General features: G+C 39.4%; 1 protein-coding gene across 1 annotated transcript; it reads right to left on the bottom strand.

Annotated features, from left to right (window-relative positions):
* Nucleotides 1-1,321: 1,321 nt before the first annotated feature.
* LURAP1 (leucine rich adaptor protein 1) lies at nucleotides 1,322-17,375 on the bottom strand. The gene is given in 3 exon segments (XM_026665795.2): nucleotides 1,322-5,185; nucleotides 16,540-16,574; nucleotides 16,577-17,375. Coding segments are annotated over 3 exon segments (912 nt in total). The 5' UTR covers nucleotides 16,740-17,375; the 3' UTR covers nucleotides 1,322-4,471.

The raw sequence follows: 17,375 nt of genomic DNA, 5'->3' as shown, positions 1-17,375 counted from the left end.
GGGTGGAGACTGACCAGATGGGTGTATCTGATCCCTATCCATGTGAAATCACTTGATCCTTGTAACAGCCATTCCAGAAATAGCAGTTCCTATATCGGTTCCATAAACGGTCAAAACTTCTCAGAATAATAAAAGTGGCCAAACAAACCCGTAAAAGTGATAGCATTGTAAATTGTGAAGCATAATACTGTATATAGCTGAAAATTTGTAATAGATGCAAATCTGAAGAAGTATCACACTGAAAGCTATGCAATACAGAGGGCAAGGTCTGGGTTTGAACATTTCAATCCTATCTGCTAAATCTGGTCTTTTACAAAGATAACTGATTACAACTGGATTGGGACAGAAAGGTCATAGAGCTAGCAGGCAAAAATATACCTATACGGTGTAACAAATGAAGGGAAGTAACTCATTGCTCAGACAACTCCTTCTTGCAGACACAAAAGCAGATTGGGAAATGATAATTGTAAACCGAGATTTCAAAGTGCACAAGATTTAAAGATCAGCCTTTATTAATAAATATTTTGTATCCCACATGGCAACGTTTGCAATGCAAATTGAAGCTCATGAAAATTCAACACAGCATCAATTTACCTTTTATGACATTTTGCACCAAAAGGAAAAAGAAATGCCATATAATTCCATTAGCAATTCAGACTAAAATGTTTTCAGGCTACCATTGATCATGTATGTATAAAACCGCAGACATCAAGATTGGAAGTTTTTGTCTGATATTATTTTCATTATCCCCAAAAACTACCCCCTCTCTTTCCCTCTCTCTCTCCCTCTCTCTCTCTCTGACTTTTAAAGGATAAATCTCAAAAAAGATTATTTCTGTAGCAACAAAGGGAAAGTAGTTTTTTAGATACCAAAGAAAGAGCTACATCAATTACAAACTTTTTTGTTCCCTCTTCAATGCAAATGGAGAATTTTCCCTGGGCTAAAATAGTGAAATATTCTGCATTTAGTGCTATCATGTGGACATTTTTTTCTTAAAAAAAAAAAGGGGGGGGAGATCAGCATTGTTATGTTTCCAAAACACAAAATACATGCACTGTTCCTAGAAAGCTGCATGCTATGATTTGAGACAGTTTAGCACAACTGATGTTCTGTTCCCATATAACATGGTTATACTCCATTCCTTCCGTTCTTTCTTCTGAATATATTACTTTGCAAATGTAAATCCTTTTGTCTTTCCCTTCATCTTGCTTAAATCATTGAAGGATTGTTGTTGTTTTGCTTCTGCTCTGGAAACATTTGTGCTCCATTTAATGGTATGGCATCGTATGGTATGTGCTCCATTTAATGGTATGGCATCGTATGCAGTGCTCATGACACAAATTTCCAACAAGGTTATTTAGCTGACATCAAGTATAGAACACCTCAGAAAAGGAATGTATAGAAAAGGCAGATAACAGGACCAGATCAAAAGTAAATTGCACATTCCCAAAGGATGTTTTTAGCTTGAAAAAAGGTTGAATAATTTTGAAACAACCTAAATCCTGTAATAGCTTTGGGTGAAGTGGAATCTCAGTTTGAGATGCAGACAACACAGACTCATCCCAACAGCCTGTGCCTGTCTTCAACAGTGAAGGGACACAGGGCAGAAAACATCCTGTAACCAAGAAGGCTCCACACTCATTTGCAATACTTGTGACCCTGAGGACACAGATAAACCTCCAAGTGGCCTCAACAACTTTCCAAAAGAATGCAAATGACCAGCTATCTACCAGGAATATAAATCCTTCCATTCCACCATCCAGTCAGAGCTGAAGAAGCTTCTTGGGTGAGAACTGAAACATCTTCAAAAGAAAAAAACAAGAAAATCCAGTTGCCTCCTGAAAAACCATCTTTGGGTGGAATGGGAAGTATTTAAAACCACAGCATGTGACTCCACATTACAGTTCTAGTGAGTGTTGCTTTCTTTCCTGATCCTCCCTTCCCTAAACACTTTAATTGCAACTTTAATTGTGAACATAATTTATAGCATGACTATAATTCATATAATTCATTGCATTTTATGACCCAATTAAAAAGAAAGCCGAGCAATTGTTTCTTGAGCCACAACATTCTTTGTATTGTTAAGTTTAGGGTTTGTGTATGTATTTTTCTCATTTACCTTTTTCTGATCTGCGGTGAACTGATATGAAAGGTGCACATTTTAAGACTTTTTCAGTATTCTCTTGGACTGAGTCTTAATTCTAAAAAAAACACCTTGATTTTCCCTTCCCCACTCCACCCCCACTCCACACCACATACGCACATGGACACATAAGAAAATAGATGAAACACGGTCTGTATAATCTTGTTAATCCATCACACACCAGCAATATTATCTCCATCAAAATTAGAATTACTTTGTAATCCTAACAAAGATTGCTTCCAGATGAGTATTTTATTACAAAATCACAACAAAATCACTGGAATTTATTAAGAAAGGAAACTTATGCATAAACCTTCCATGTTTTCCTACTCCCTCTGGTGTCTTTTTCCATGCGGAAGAAAGCCTGACTTTTCTGAGAAACACAGCAAAATAATATGGGCTTCCAATGAGGAAATTTCAACTCGCTAGCTCTTCTATTACCTTTTTCAAGAGATATGACTTTAACCTGGGGAGAAATATATTGGGCAAAATGAGATTATCATACCTCAGTTTCTTATAAATTTGTTTATTTTTTTGTTGGCAGTTAAAACCCACCCCTCTCCTAAGAAAATAAAATATTTTAGGATATACTAAAAAAGGCAGAATATTCCCCCTAAAAAGAGAAGTAGAAACTCACCCCCACCTTTATTAATGGGTGGACCATTAAGGCCTGGGCCAGAGTATACTACATAACAAAGCCCTCTACCCATCTCACCACATGGCCTGGGAAGATTGCAGATCAGTCAGCATTCAGGTGAAGCCATGTGATCTAGACAAAGTCTACAAAGTTAGCTAAGACCCCCGCCCCTGGGAGTCTGACGGCCAATGGGATACATTTCTTACACAGGAACAGGAAACACTACGGTGTGGCCCAACAGGGGGTATAAAACTAAGGGCCTCAGCATCTCAGCCCTTCCTTCCTTTCCTTCGTCTTGAAGCATGTGATCATTCTTTTCACTTTGGAGCTCCAAGCCATGTGGTCCTGTCCACCATTAATTAATTTCCAAACAGCCTCCATATTTCCAGTATCTTTTTCCCCACTTGGAACTGAACCCAGAAGGATATTTCTTCCAACATTTTAAAGCCAGTATAGAGCTGCCATTTAAAACTATGACTTTGAAACTCAAAATTTGGATGCACATACAGCTGTTTTTTTTTACTTGGATCCCATGAATGTTGGTTTGCCAGTGTTATGGTTATAGCAAACAGCCAGTCAGGGCACTTTTGCAGTCTAATGCAATGTCACTAGTGACTCATTTTTCCATTCCTGCTTCCAACTCAAGGCAAAGGCTTACCTAAAGCACTCAATTTACCTCCAAAGTATACCACAAAAATCTCAGTTATTTTCCAAGCTTAATGTAAAGTGTGTGAGAGGTTATCTCTATATATTTGCTGCATTTTTGTGTTACTTGCAGTCATTTAAAAGTGCAGCACAACACTTAAGCTTCAGTTCTTCAAGGCTTTTCAAGACTCATTAAACTGGGGGGCGGGGGCGGTCTTCAAACTTGACAGCTTTAAGTTTTGTGGACTTCAACTCCCAGGATTCCTCCTCTGGTCATGTTAGCTCAGGAATTCTGGGAGTTGAAGTCCACAAGTCTTAAACTTGCCAAGTTTGAAGACCCTTGCATTAAACCAACAGACGCCCCCACTATTTTGCTCAGGTTCAGGTTCAGGTGGAAAGTTGGTTCTCATGGTTACCAGAATGAAGGACATCTTCAGTCTGTTGAGTGTAGTAAATGAATGAGTAGGCTTCTCTGCAGAATTCTACATTCCTTTCTTAAACCTAAGAGGTAACTCAAATATCAAGCAAATGAAGAAGCAGTATTTCCTATGACATTAATAATAATAATAATATTGATTAAAACATTGATTATAGTATCAAAGGTTTGTCTCTGGTTTCTTTCATTAAAAAATACCAGTTATTCCTAGAGCAGTATTGGTTACATGCAGTAGGATTGAGTGCTACTCAAGTGAACAGCTTTGTCAAAACCTGAAAGTCCAGCCTATGAGGCTACACCCACCTCCACTCACATGGAAACTAGAACTGTGGCACAAAAGTGCAGCATTGGCAGGCCAAAAGCTTTCAAATAGAGGTGTACAGTATTTTTATATGCCCTCATTCTTGGCAAAAGCTTAAGATCTTAGAAGACAAATGCCATCTGGCTAATATACTTATGTTCTGTCCATCAGCAAATATGTCTCAACAGTTCTGGTCAAAACAAAAGACATTCAGCCAAAGAGAGCACAGCTTGCAGTCCAAGGTGCAAAAAGACTAGTGCATAAAACCTGGAATCTCTTTATGTTTATCCAGGCAGCCAGTCAGGGATGCTACAAAAATGTCACATCTTCTTGAGACTCCGCCCACTGCCATTGACCATCATATTCCAGGTGCTTCCTGTTATCGAGCCTGCAATTTTCTGAATCCATTTTGCTCTTCCTGGAGGCCTTTACTGCTACACTCTCTTTGCTTGGTTGCTCAGCAATTGCAGCAGTAAATTTCTCCTCAAGGCTCTGCACTAGCTTAGGGACTTGTCTTCCCAAGATCCCATTAGCCATTGGTGGTGACACCTGGACAGGTGCACTTAGCTTGTTAAAACTTTGGCTCTTAACTAAACCAGAGGCCCATTCAGGACAAGTTTTGCTTTTGTCTTGCTCTTTGTCCAAATTTGCAAGAAAGACTCTCTCTAGATCTGCCTTTGATCTTTCTAATTCACTTCTGCCCAGAGGTCTACCTAAGGTAGGTGACATTATGGGTTCCACAGGGGAGCTTTGTCCATATTCATCCATATCATCAGCTAGTGTATCCAAATAGCTACCAACAGATATGCTATCCAGTTTGTCATTGGGATCCTGAAGGCTATTCCAGCTGCCTCGTCGGGATGTATCTTGACTTTCTACCAAGCTATACTGACTGCTGGTAAGGCTGCTGCAGTGGCTGGTTAGCATTCCTTTTTCCTCAAGAAACCACTTGACAGCTTCTATTCCATCATTCACAGCTACCAATTGATGGAGGATCTTGATATCTATTGCTCTTAGATAGGCCTGTGGATGAAAACAGAAGATATAATCAGATCATTTGCTGGATGAAAGATCTTCAAGGTAAATTAGACCAGGGATGTCAAACTGGTGGCCTCTGGGCCGGTTGCCTCATGAGCAGGCCACACCCATCCCAGCTCTGCAAATGGGGAAAAGGTCACAAAATGTCACATGACAACAATGTGACCTGGCGAGTTTGACACCTGTGCTGTAAACTATATAATAGTTAAAGGCCCAATATTTCTCAACATAAACCACACCAACTACAGAAATGTATCTAAAGGTCAATGTTTCACATCAAAGTGAGCTCAGGATGTTTCCATATGCCAAACAATACCCCACCCATTCTAACAAGACAACTTGTTAATGATCTTCTCCAATACACATGAACGTTCCCACTGAGTTGAGTGAAATGGAAAGGAAAGGATTGTTTTATTTATTTATTTCTCAATCGCTTACAAGATAATAGATATAAATATAAACATGAGTAAGAATACAGGAAATAAGTACGAATAAATGGGGGCAATATGACAGGGACAGTAGGCATGATGGTGCACTTATTCACGCCCCTTACAGACCTCTTAGGAATGGGGTGAGGTCAATAGTGGATAGTTTGAGGTTAAAGGATTGAGGGGGTTAGAGGATGTAACAACAGAGTCAGGTAGTGCATTCCAGGCACTGACCACTCTGTAGCTGAAGTCATACTTTCTACAATCATGTTTGAAGCAGCTTACACTGAGTTTGTATCTGTTGTGTGCTCTTGTATTGTTGTGGTTGAAGCTGAAGTAGTCATTGACTGGTAGGACATTGTAGCAGATAATTTTGTGTGTTACGCTTAAGTCTTATCAATTTTTTTATTTTTATTTTTTATTGTGTATCGATGAGACAAAAAAGAAGAATCTGTTGGTAGTCTTGGCCATTGCTGAGATTACCTGCTTAAATTAGGTAATCCTCAATTTACAACAGTTCATTTAATGACCGTTTGAAGTTATAACACCACTGAAAAAACTGACTTATGACCATTTTTCACATGTATGACCATTAGAGCATTCCTATGGCCATGTGATTTACATTTGGATGCTTGACAACTGGTCCATAGTTATGGCGCTGGCAGTGTCCCAGGACTATGTGATCTCCTTTTGTGAGCTGACAAGCAAAGTCAATGGGGAAATAAGATTCACTTAACAACCGTGTTCCTAACTTAACAACTGCAGTTATTCACTTAACAACTGTGGCAAGAGAAGTCATAAAACAGGGCAAATTTCTCATTTAGCAACATAAACTTCAGGCTCAATTATGATCGTAAGTCCAGACTACCTGTCTTCCCAAGGATTGAAAAGGTTTCCCATCTCTGATGTCAGCGATATATATTTCCACAAAATGTTGGATAATAGGAAAAAGAATAAGTGGAATAAATTGGTAGTGGCTGTCATGTCTATGAACACGAAATTATATAGTTAGTCATAGGTATTCTCTTGAACAAAACTAGAATTTATTTCCTTATTGTCTGAAATAAAAGCCCTAAACATTTACCATCATGGAATTGCACAACTACTAAATTATGCATAAATATTTTGAACTTTGAAATAATTAAAAACTACAGTATGTGTGGTCAAGCCATGAGCCATGAAAATACATTATCTTCAAAATCAAAAGTATACTCACTGATATTATGGAAAACTCCATCCTCATTATAAATTGTCTAGTAATTGACACTGGAATAATGTACATCCCATTCTAATGTAAATGGTCTTGTATGATTTATAATGTAATATATTTGGACCATTGCACTTGGGTGTTGGGGGACGCGGTGGCTCAGTGGCTAAGACACTGAGCTTGTTGATCAGAAAAGTCAGCAGTTCGGTGGTTCGAATCCCTAGCACCGCATAATGGAGTGAGCTCCGTTACTTGTCCCAGCTTCTGCCAACCTAGCAGTTCGAAAGCATGTAAAAATGCAAGTAGAAAAATAGGGACCACTTTGGTGGGAAGGTAACAGTGTTCTGTGTGCCTTCAGCATTTAGTCATGCCAGCCACATGACCACGGAGACGTCCTTGGACAGTGCTGGCTCTTTGGCTTTGTAATGGAGATGAACACTGCCCCCTAGAGCTGGAAACGACTTGCACACATGTGCGAGGGGATCCTTTACTTTACTTTTACTTGGATGTTGTAATTTTCTGGGAAATCTGGGTGAAAACTCTAATTTTTCCCATCAAGTACCACCAGATATGCTGTAATTGCCATAATGCTCATTTAAAATCTAACACTAGTTTGGAAATGTCTACCACATGTGGCAAAATAGGAGGAATTCTAGCCTTCTATCCACTCTAGTACCATAAAAAATGTGAACTAAGGATAAACCTTGGAAGCTTTAGCACCAACACTTGTAGAGGCACCAAGCTGGGAATGACTGAATCAATGAATCAACAAGGAGAACGCATTTCTATTCATTAAAAATGTTATATTTTAATCTTTTTTACTACTGGATTTGCCATTAAGCCTTCTTGCAATTTTACCTCCATAGGCAAATTCATTAATACAACTAGCCATATAAGGCCCTAGGACAGGAGTCCCCAAACTTGGCAACTTTAAGACTTGTGGACTTCAACTCCCAGAATTCTCCAGCCACCATCTGTCTCTACCTGTTTATTTTTTAGAATCTGGCATTTCCCCCAATTACTACGAGCTTTTGAGCAGTGACATGATAAAGATTTAAAGTTTTTATGTACTGAGTAGCAATGGCAAACAGCTCCTAACAAAGAGAATAATCCAACATTATTTGATTGTGAAACAGCTGCTGGGCTATATGAATCAACTTCAAGCAAATTGGAGCTGCCAAAGAGTTCGGTTTGTTTACTCTTCAATGTTGCCCTGCAAGAATAGGAGATGCAGTCACAAAGGGCAGAAGAGAGGTAAAGTTCTTGTAAAGCTACCACAAAACTTGTTTAGAGAAGCTTGATTTATTAGCCGTGATTCAAAGAAAACAGTATTGGTAAATGATTCCAGCTGGACTAGATAATGTTGAACTAGCAGATGACAGCTGTGAGCACCATGGACAGAGGGGAACAGTTCCAAAAATACATGCTTAAAAATTAACCAAAAGGAATGTGCCTATAGGTTAAGAAGAGCAACCCATGGAAAATGGGAATACTCGAAGACACAGATTGAGGTGGCTTCATAGATTATTCCAGCAAAGCATGATATAGAGGGATCTTCACCTTCTATAAATATCTGTTTATAGAATTCTTGACCTAAATGACAATTTATCACATGCAAAATATGGCTGCTTACAATCCTCCCACACTAGTATTTCCAATAATGATTGTAATTATCTATGGAGATTCTCAGTTATCCAGGTCATGGTTGTCCCAAAGGTGTTTTTTCAAGAGGCAACTGGACTTTCTTGTTTTTCTTTGAAGACATTTCATTTCAAGAGCTGGAGAAGTTTCTTGGGTGAGAAGCAAAAAGAAAAACAAGAAAGTCCAGTTGCCTCTTGCAAAACTGCCTTTGGGATAGTGATTGTAATGTGAAAATAATTTCAGCTTGATATATTCCACATTTGCAACTTCTTTACCTTGAAACCAAAGCAACAAATTCAGCACCATTTGTTAATATAAAACAGGGGTCTTCAAACTTGACAGCTTTAAGTTTTGTGGACTTCAACTCCCAGAATTCCTCCTCCAGTCATGTTAGCTCAGGAATTCTGGGAGTTGAAGTCCACAAGTCTTAAAGCTGTCAAGTTTGAAGACCTTTGATATAAAAGAAGGGGTGGGAAGAATCAGATTCTATCCAGGATCTTGACCTGGTTTTATTGAGGTGGAATGGTCCTGATACCTAGGTGTGTTTTTAAAGGAACTGAAGAAAATCAGTTTGATTTTCCTTTGATAATTTTCCATAGTTGTCTTTTAATTGAATATTTCAAAGTAGCAGATTAGTATATACAATTAGTAATCTCTACATTTTGGTTGTGCAATTTGACCTTAGAAAGTAGAAATGTGAATGAACAAGTGGAGGAATTGTATCTGCGGAAGTATTTGTCCAGAAACCCTTTCAAAACATCAGGAAAAGGCTTGAAAACAAATAGGACATGAATCCAGTTGCACAAGGCTATAAGTCCTATTTTTTAACAAAAGCAAACACCTGGTGTTTGTTCAAGAGCTGTGACTAACATGTTGCAGCAATTCCCAAAGAGTGGAATGAATTGTTTTATCTGAAACTGGATGAATAACTTGGAGGGAAAGGAAGAGGAAGGGCTCTGAATTCCATCTTAATTGTTATGTGTAGCTTTCAAAACAAACTCTTTATTTTTAAAAATTCAAAGAAAATACAGTGCCAACAGCACCTATGTTTCTTGGTAATGTCAATATGCCTTTCTAAACCTTATAAACTTAGCAATGTATTTTAATGGCACATCAGCTAGAACAGATACCCAGTCAAAAACACATCCAATATATCTGACTGTAGGTCATTTTACCTGAGGTTCCTGTGAATTACAGTGCAAAATATCTGGAAAGGCACAGTAGGAAGATGACTCATTAAGAGTGAGGTGTGGTTGATTAACCATGTTCATAAATCCACCTCAGGTTAATGAGGAAGGCAAATTCCTTTGAAAATACTCCCACTTTGGAAATGAGATTAACTCTATAGAATGCTCCAAGAATGAATCACAGGATTCATTTCACTGGGCAGCTGCTGACTTTTTCAATGGTTCCTTGTTATAGGGTTAAATTTGTTTTCAAAACAAAAAGGCTTTATTTTAAAATATGCATTATTTCAGCCTTAAATATCAAGAACCCATAAGACATAGAATGGAATGGAATGGAATGGAATGGAATAGAATGGAATAGAATAGAATAGAATAGAATAGAATAGAATAGAATAGAATAGAATAGAATAGAATAGAATAGAATAGAAAATGGAGTTGGAAGGGAACTTGGAGGTCTTCTAGTCCAACCCCTTATTCAGGCAGATAAAATCCTATACCCTTTCAGACAAATGGTTGTCCAATCTCTTCTTAAAAACTTACAGTGTTGGAGCATTCATAACTTCTGGATCCAATTTGTTCCACTGATTAATTGTTCTGTCAGGAAATTTCTCCTTAGTTCTAAGTTGCTTCTCTCCTTGATTAGTTTCCATCCATTCCTTATTAATGCTTATCCATTCCATATTAAGCAGCCTTATAAAGAATAGGTGCCTAAAGGCCAATAATAAGGATCTTTTCAATGGGAGATGCAGCTATTGATCTGAAATGGGTCTCTTCAGTAACAGAGCCAATAGTTAAGGTGCTGGCCTAGAAGAAAAGTGTTAGTCCTCTCAAAGCATGGAAGCTGGCTGGATGACTTTGGACTAGTCACTGTCTCTCAGCCCACAACTTGCCTTGTTGTTGAGAGGAAAACAGGAAGCAAAGCATTATATAAACTGCACAAAATAAAGGTAAGATATACAGGTAATCCTCGACCTACAAACCATTCATTTAGTGACAATTCAGAGTTGCAACGGTACTGAAAAAAAGTGACATGACCATTTTTTACACTTAGGACTATTGCAGCAGTCCCGTGATTATGTGATCAAAATTGGCAACTGGTATGTATTTATGATGGTTGCAATGTCCCTGAGTCATAAGATAATCTTTTGTGATTTTCTAACAGGCAAAGTCAATGGGGAAGCGAGGTTCATTTAATCACTGTATTTTTAACCTAAGAGTGATTTGCTTAACAACTGGGGTAAGGTAAGTTGTCAAACAGGGCAAAACTCCTTAACCAATGTCTTGCTTAGCCACATAAATTTTGGACTCAACTGTGGTTGTAGGTTGAGGACTACCTATAAATCTATTAATAAATAAGTGTTAAAATAGACACATGGATCCTTTACGCCCTCCAATGAAAGATGCCTTACACCGATTGTACTGTCTGTTCAGTCTCAGGCAAAATGATTTTTATTTTCTTAGGCCTTTGTAATTTATAAATAAATTTACCACATCTATTCTATTTTTATTCTATTCTATTCTATTCTATTCTATTCTATTCTATTCTATTCTACTCTACTCTACTCTACTCTACTCTACTCTCTACTCTACTCCACTCACTCCCTCCCCCCTCCCCCACTCCACCCACTCCACTCCATTCTATTCTATTCTATTCTATTCTATTCTATTCTATTCTATTCTATTCTAGACATTTTAAATCTTTTGGCTGATGCTTTTATTATTCATTAGCATGTATTTAATTAATGTGTTACTTTTTTGTGTATTTGAATTATTACTCTGTGGGTTTTTCTCTTAATCTTGTCATTATTATGTATAACAACCCATCTGGAAAAACTTTGTTTTAAAGGATGGCATATGAGTGTTAAAATTCAATTACAAATCCTTCAGGACTTTGAGATCACAATTATAACATTTTCTCCTCCCATTTTCTCCAAAACAGGAGAAAACTAGGGGGGAACGCCGTAAAAAATAGCCCAAATCACTGATATTTATCTAATACACTGTTTTTCAACCTCAGCAGCTTTAAGATGCATGGACTTCAACTCCCAGAATTCCATGCATCTTAATTTGCTGAGGTTGAGAAATACCGGTCTAACATTTTAACTCTACGCTGGAGCTAATATTGCAGCTATAGATAGTATTACAGTGTATTACATGATACTTTTAAAATCCCTCAGGACTTTCCTGATTAGATTCTCAACTGTTTTCATTATAATTGGAAATTACTTCCTCAGAATAGAGAAAATAATCTCTACATTGATGGGCATATTGTGCACATTGTAGTCTTGCTTTTGAATTAAAATGATGCTAAAGAATTCCAATAGCATAGTGGTTGTCTGAGATTTATGTGCCAAGGCCTCCCAGGCATCTATCAAAACAATATCCATAGTGAACTACAGCACTCTCCAATGAAAAGCAGGATGATAACAGAAAGCTTGACAGAATGCAGTTAATAAAATGGGCCATGGCTCTTTACATTTTGTTTGGCACACATCTGACCCAGAAAATTTAAAATACAGATCCTACAAAGAATCCCATCTTCAACAACAATGTTCATGAAAATGATCCTGTGATTTCATTTTCCTCTAGCCCAGGCTTGCTTTCAGTTACAAATAGTTCTTTTAGTCACTTAAGAATGATAATCCTAGTACTTTACTCTGTGTTTATTTAGTTTCATCACATAAAATTGCATTTAAAGCATGTAAACCAGTAGGTAGCTAACAAACAAAACACCAAACCAGTGAATTAAATTGACTTTGATAATCAACAATTCAGAAGAGCAGCAGAAAATTACAGAATACAATCAAAACAAAATGCCATTTAAAAGCATAGAGAAAGTTAAAAATTAAATGAAACAACCAACAATTTTCAATCCAGATCAAATATATTCCCACCAAAGATAAAAATCTATTTCACAAACTTTCAAAAAGCTTTTAGAAAGGGATTTTGGAACCTAGATGCCACCATCAGAAAAGCTTCTTCGTGTATTTCACTGAATATATTTTCTAGGACGTTTTTACTCTGAAAAAAAGTAAAAAAAGATAAAATCTTTAAGTGATGTTCATTCATGAAATTGTCTTGGAAACAATATGGAAATGGTGTGCCAATGTTTCCTTCAAGGGTGTTTTTCAGCTTCCCAGACTAGCCTGCAGCCCTGATATTCCTCAAATAATAGCTGGACTTCCAAGTACAGACCAGATTAGCAGGAATGACTACGTGCTGAGGCCTGGATCAAGTGTCCCAAACAAGATAAGAAGAAGAAGTTCAAAATACATCACACGTACTTCTCTGTATCAGTTGGTGCAAAGTGATATCCAACAGGATGAATTACGCTCACCTCAAGTTACATTTTGACATTTTATCTGTTGGCCATGGTGGCTGGCATTTAGAGAGCTTGCACTCTTAGCACAAACTTTGGGAAAACCACGCATGGCCAGCTCACACTGGCTGGAGCAGGAAGCTGGAGCTTTTCTTAATTCTTCTCCTTTACATCTTGGTTTAAGAAGGCACCTTTTGAAAAACAGAGGGTCAGGGAGAATTAACTGTACCAGCCTCAGTAGGAAAGCAGGACTCCCAGAAAATAAAGGCTTTCCCACAATGCCTTTATCATTTTTGCCTAAATCATTTTGACAACAACCTTTAGTAGGGAAACTACTAACTACTACTTCCTGGATTTACACTTAAGATATAATTATCATAAGGGAACAAGTTGTGACCACAATTGAGCCCAAAATTTCTGTTGCTAAGTGAAACATTGGTTAAGTGAGTTTTGCCTCATTTTATGACTTTTCTTGCCACAGTTGTTAAATGAATCACTGCAGCTGGTAAATTAGTAACACGGTTGTTAAGTGAAACTGGCTTCCCGATGTTTTGCCTTTGAACGGTCGCTAAATGAACTGTTGTGAGTCAAGGACTACCTGAATGGCTCCAAGATGGACATAGAACTTTGCATCAGATGAAGGAATTGGAGGCCATCAAGTTAGACTTGCTCTGCTGGCAATTCTAGGACATGTGGTTCTGTTTTTGCATGTACATGCAAACAGTGAAAACAGTCTGATTCACCACGTGAAAATCAATCTCCTAAATCAGCCATTTGTGGCAGTGCAGCATGTAACTTAATCCATCCCAACTGTTTTCCTTCCATGTTTCTCAGCATCCTCGTAAATGAAGGAAGTTCGTGATGGAAACAAAGTATATGAGGGATGAAAATACCCTCAGTTTGAAAAATAAAAACAACACCCTCTTGCTAAGAAACCTTATGAGTCTGTTCATGCTGAGGAGCAGATGTCTCCCTTAGGCAAACAGCCAGGCCTGTGTGTGTGGAGAATGGAGGCCTGTTTCATTGCATTCTGTTTTCTGCCTGGAGAAACAATCTCGGGACAAACCCATTTTCTCTCATTCTCTATTTTGTGTTGAGATGGAAAAGTAATACTTAAATGCCAAGTTCCATATGAAAGATCATTTTAAAAGTGGGGATTTGATAAGTGTTGAGGCACAGCTGCTTATTACAATGCTGACTGTGATATATGGTTCCTAAATTTAAACAATGAAAGATCAGAAGTAACCTGAAGAACAATCAACTTGAAATTTTATATAACAATATTTTCCATTTTTATGGATATCTCAATAGATTAATAACACAATCCTGTATATACTGATTCAGAAATAAATAAATCCAAGTTCAGAGGAATTTACTCTCATATAAATGGGCTGCAATGTAAATCGCACCTGGATGACACACTGCAGTTATTTAAATAATTTATTTCATTGGATTTAGAGATCAACTTCCAGACACCTCCGGGTGGCTTACATATTAAAAGTAGAAACAGAGAAATGAAAATAAAAAGGAGAAACATGTACATCTGTTTTGTGGCTATTATTTTTTTAAATTATTTTACTATAGATGCATTTTTCAAAGTTAATCTTTGTTAATAATGTTATTTTATTTTATTATGGATATTTTGTATGTAATAGATGAACCTGTAAGCCTCTGAGAATCATTTGACTATGGCTGGTAATAAAACAAATTAATAAATGTATTTTTCCCCCTACTATCTCCAATTCTTGGAGACTCCCTGGACAAGTCCTTGCAGTTCTCTTGGCAAGGATTTTCAGAAGTGGTTTGCCATTGTCTCCTTCCTAGGGCTGAGAGAAAATGACTGGTCCAAGATCACCCAGCTGGCTTCGTGCCTAATGATGGATTAGAACTCATAACCTCATGATTTCTAACTACACCAAAGTGGCTCTAAGAAATGTATACTATTTGAATCTCCCTTGCCCTAAGGTTCAATTATAAATCTGCCATGATGCAATTTGCATGATTAAAAACAATCATAATAATAACTTGAGCTGCTACCCTGCTTAGCTGATCCTCAAAACAGTTAAGCAGGTTTGGACTTGATTAATACTCAGATGAAAGGCAATCAGACTAACCTGAGAAGTTTAAAAAAAATCTCAAACAGAATAACAAACTATTCAGAGTTATTTTACAATTGAACAAAAAAAAAATCTTAAAGAACTAGATATGGATGCAGACATGAAGCTATCTAAGAATTGAACTTGACTGAATCTTACCTAGTGCCTGTTTAGTTTAGTTCCAGGTACCAAATAAATTCAAGATGGACACACTAAAATCATTTTATGATTACTTCAAATGCACTGAATGTTTTAGATCCAGTCTATCCATTTTCAAGCTTTTATCTGAATTGGACTAATTAAGAATACCAAGTATGTAATATTTGTGTGTGACCATTTCCATGTGCATGTGTGTGTGTGTGTGTGTGTGTGTGTGTGTGTGTGTGTGTCCATTAATGTGAAGAGAAGATTTGGTCCCTTATTACTTCAATGGAATACTTTGCAGAATCACAAGAACTGCATCACAAGAACTGTGCAGACTTTTGAAGACACACCTTCTTAACTTTGAAACCAGACTTGGACAAATGTCTCCAGTATCTGAAATCGGGCACCACAATATTTCAATTTCAATCCGGTATTTGAAGCAGGCTGGGAAATGGTAGCCTCACCATCAGATGTACAGTATAACGGACTAAGCATTATACAGTATAGATTGAGAACAGAGTGAACTTTTAAAGCTAGACGAATATAAGTAATCAATAACATCTAGCAAGCATCTAGCACAGAAGTATTCTTCCTTTCCAGCCGAGAGAGTAGAAGTGCCTGTCAGATCCAAAAATCTGATGATAAACCTGATTTTGCATCTTGGAGAGGAAACGGAGGTGAAGCAAATGGGATAAACGGGTGCAGAGCTGCCCACCATTGGATGGGGATGGAGAGGCAGTGCTTGGGACTAGGAACTGGGGAAATGCGGGGGCACCCAATAACATCGATAAGCCTATAGAAAGGTAGGCAAACTGGACTAAGCAGTTTGGTCTGGGAACCAACAAATAAAAGATGAGAGCAGGGCTAAGTCTCCAGGACGGGCATTAATGACCAGGTTCAGCAAGGGGCCGTGAGGGGAAGGTGTCCCAAGTTCACTCATCAATAAAAAATCTGTCACCCAGGCAGTGGGACTCGGTTTGCTTCCTCTAAAGAAGCGGGGGAAAGGGAGGGAACATTTGGAGGAAGATTGGGAAAGAAAACTAAATGTCGCTCGTTGTGTAACGTAATAGAAGGCAAAGCCATTCATAGCGAGGGATTCTTTCTGCCAAATCAGCTGTTAGTTACTAGCACAGGAAAGGCCACGGCGCGGTTCGGAATGGAAAGGCAAGGGGAATGAATGAAGAGGGAGTTTGGAGGAACAAGATCTTTGCCTTTTCTCCTGTCAGGAGCCAAAAGGGGTGTGTGTGTGCAAAGGGGGCACCCTATCTTTCCGCGCTGAAAGTGGCGGCTGGGGGGGCGTTGTTTCCCGTGACTCACCAGTTCCAGCTTCAGAGCCTTGATCTTCTCCCCAGCCCGTGGCGCGGCCCCCGATTCGGGCTGTTCCGAAGCAGGTGAGCCGTGGGGTCCCCCCGCAGCCACCGGATCAGCCCGTCCGGAGGTTTCTGCCCGAGTTTCATCTCCAAATCCTTCAGGTCGGGAGGCAGGGGGAGCTCCGCGCCGCTGCCCGGAACCTCCATCCCGGGAAAGGGGCGGCGAAGCGAGAGAGGCTGGATCTGCCTCGGCAGCTGGAAGCGGGCGCTCCTTGCCCCAACCTTCCAGCTGGGCTTTTTGAGCTGAAGCCTCGGCCTGGAGGAGAGTCCCTCCCAGAAGCTCCGGGCGTGTGGGCGGGAGTTCCGCAGGCAGCACCCTTATAAATCGGAGCCTCGCCGTGGGCCTCGGCCGATCTCTCGGCTCCGAGGTCTCCCGGCCGGCTCCTCATTACAAAGCGGGGCTGCTGTCCCCCCCTTCCTCCCCGTCGCCGTCCTTGGATTCCTTCCAGGGGTGATGGAAGCGGCCGGGCATTCAAGCCGGGATGGTATGGCCGCGTCGCCCGAGCAGGCAGAGCCAATGCCTGGCAAAAGTTCCAGGGGGGCTGCGGGAGCAGCTGCCAGGTCGCCAGGCGAGATCTGATCTGCCCCGTCCGGGGATGGGACCAGCAAACGGCAAAGTCCGATTGGCCTTCTTCTTCTTCGTCTTCTTCTTCCCTAGCGGGGCTGGCACCCGCACCGGCCCCCACCGGCGCGGCTCCTCTTCCCCAGCCTCCCCTACCTGCCCGGGATAGGAAACACAATGCGGAGGAGCTAGCCGCCGAGACGGGAGCTCAGCTACCGTAA

Source organism: Notechis scutatus, chromosome 3 (genome assembly GCF_049901735.1).
Source record: "Notechis scutatus isolate UNSWTSFEM ecotype Mainland chromosome 3, rNotScu1.2, whole genome shotgun sequence".
NCBI lineage: Eukaryota > Metazoa > Chordata > Lepidosauria > Squamata > Elapidae > Notechis > Notechis scutatus.
Note: the sequence above shows the minus strand (reverse complement) of the source record. Positions and strands in the feature narration are given on the sequence as shown.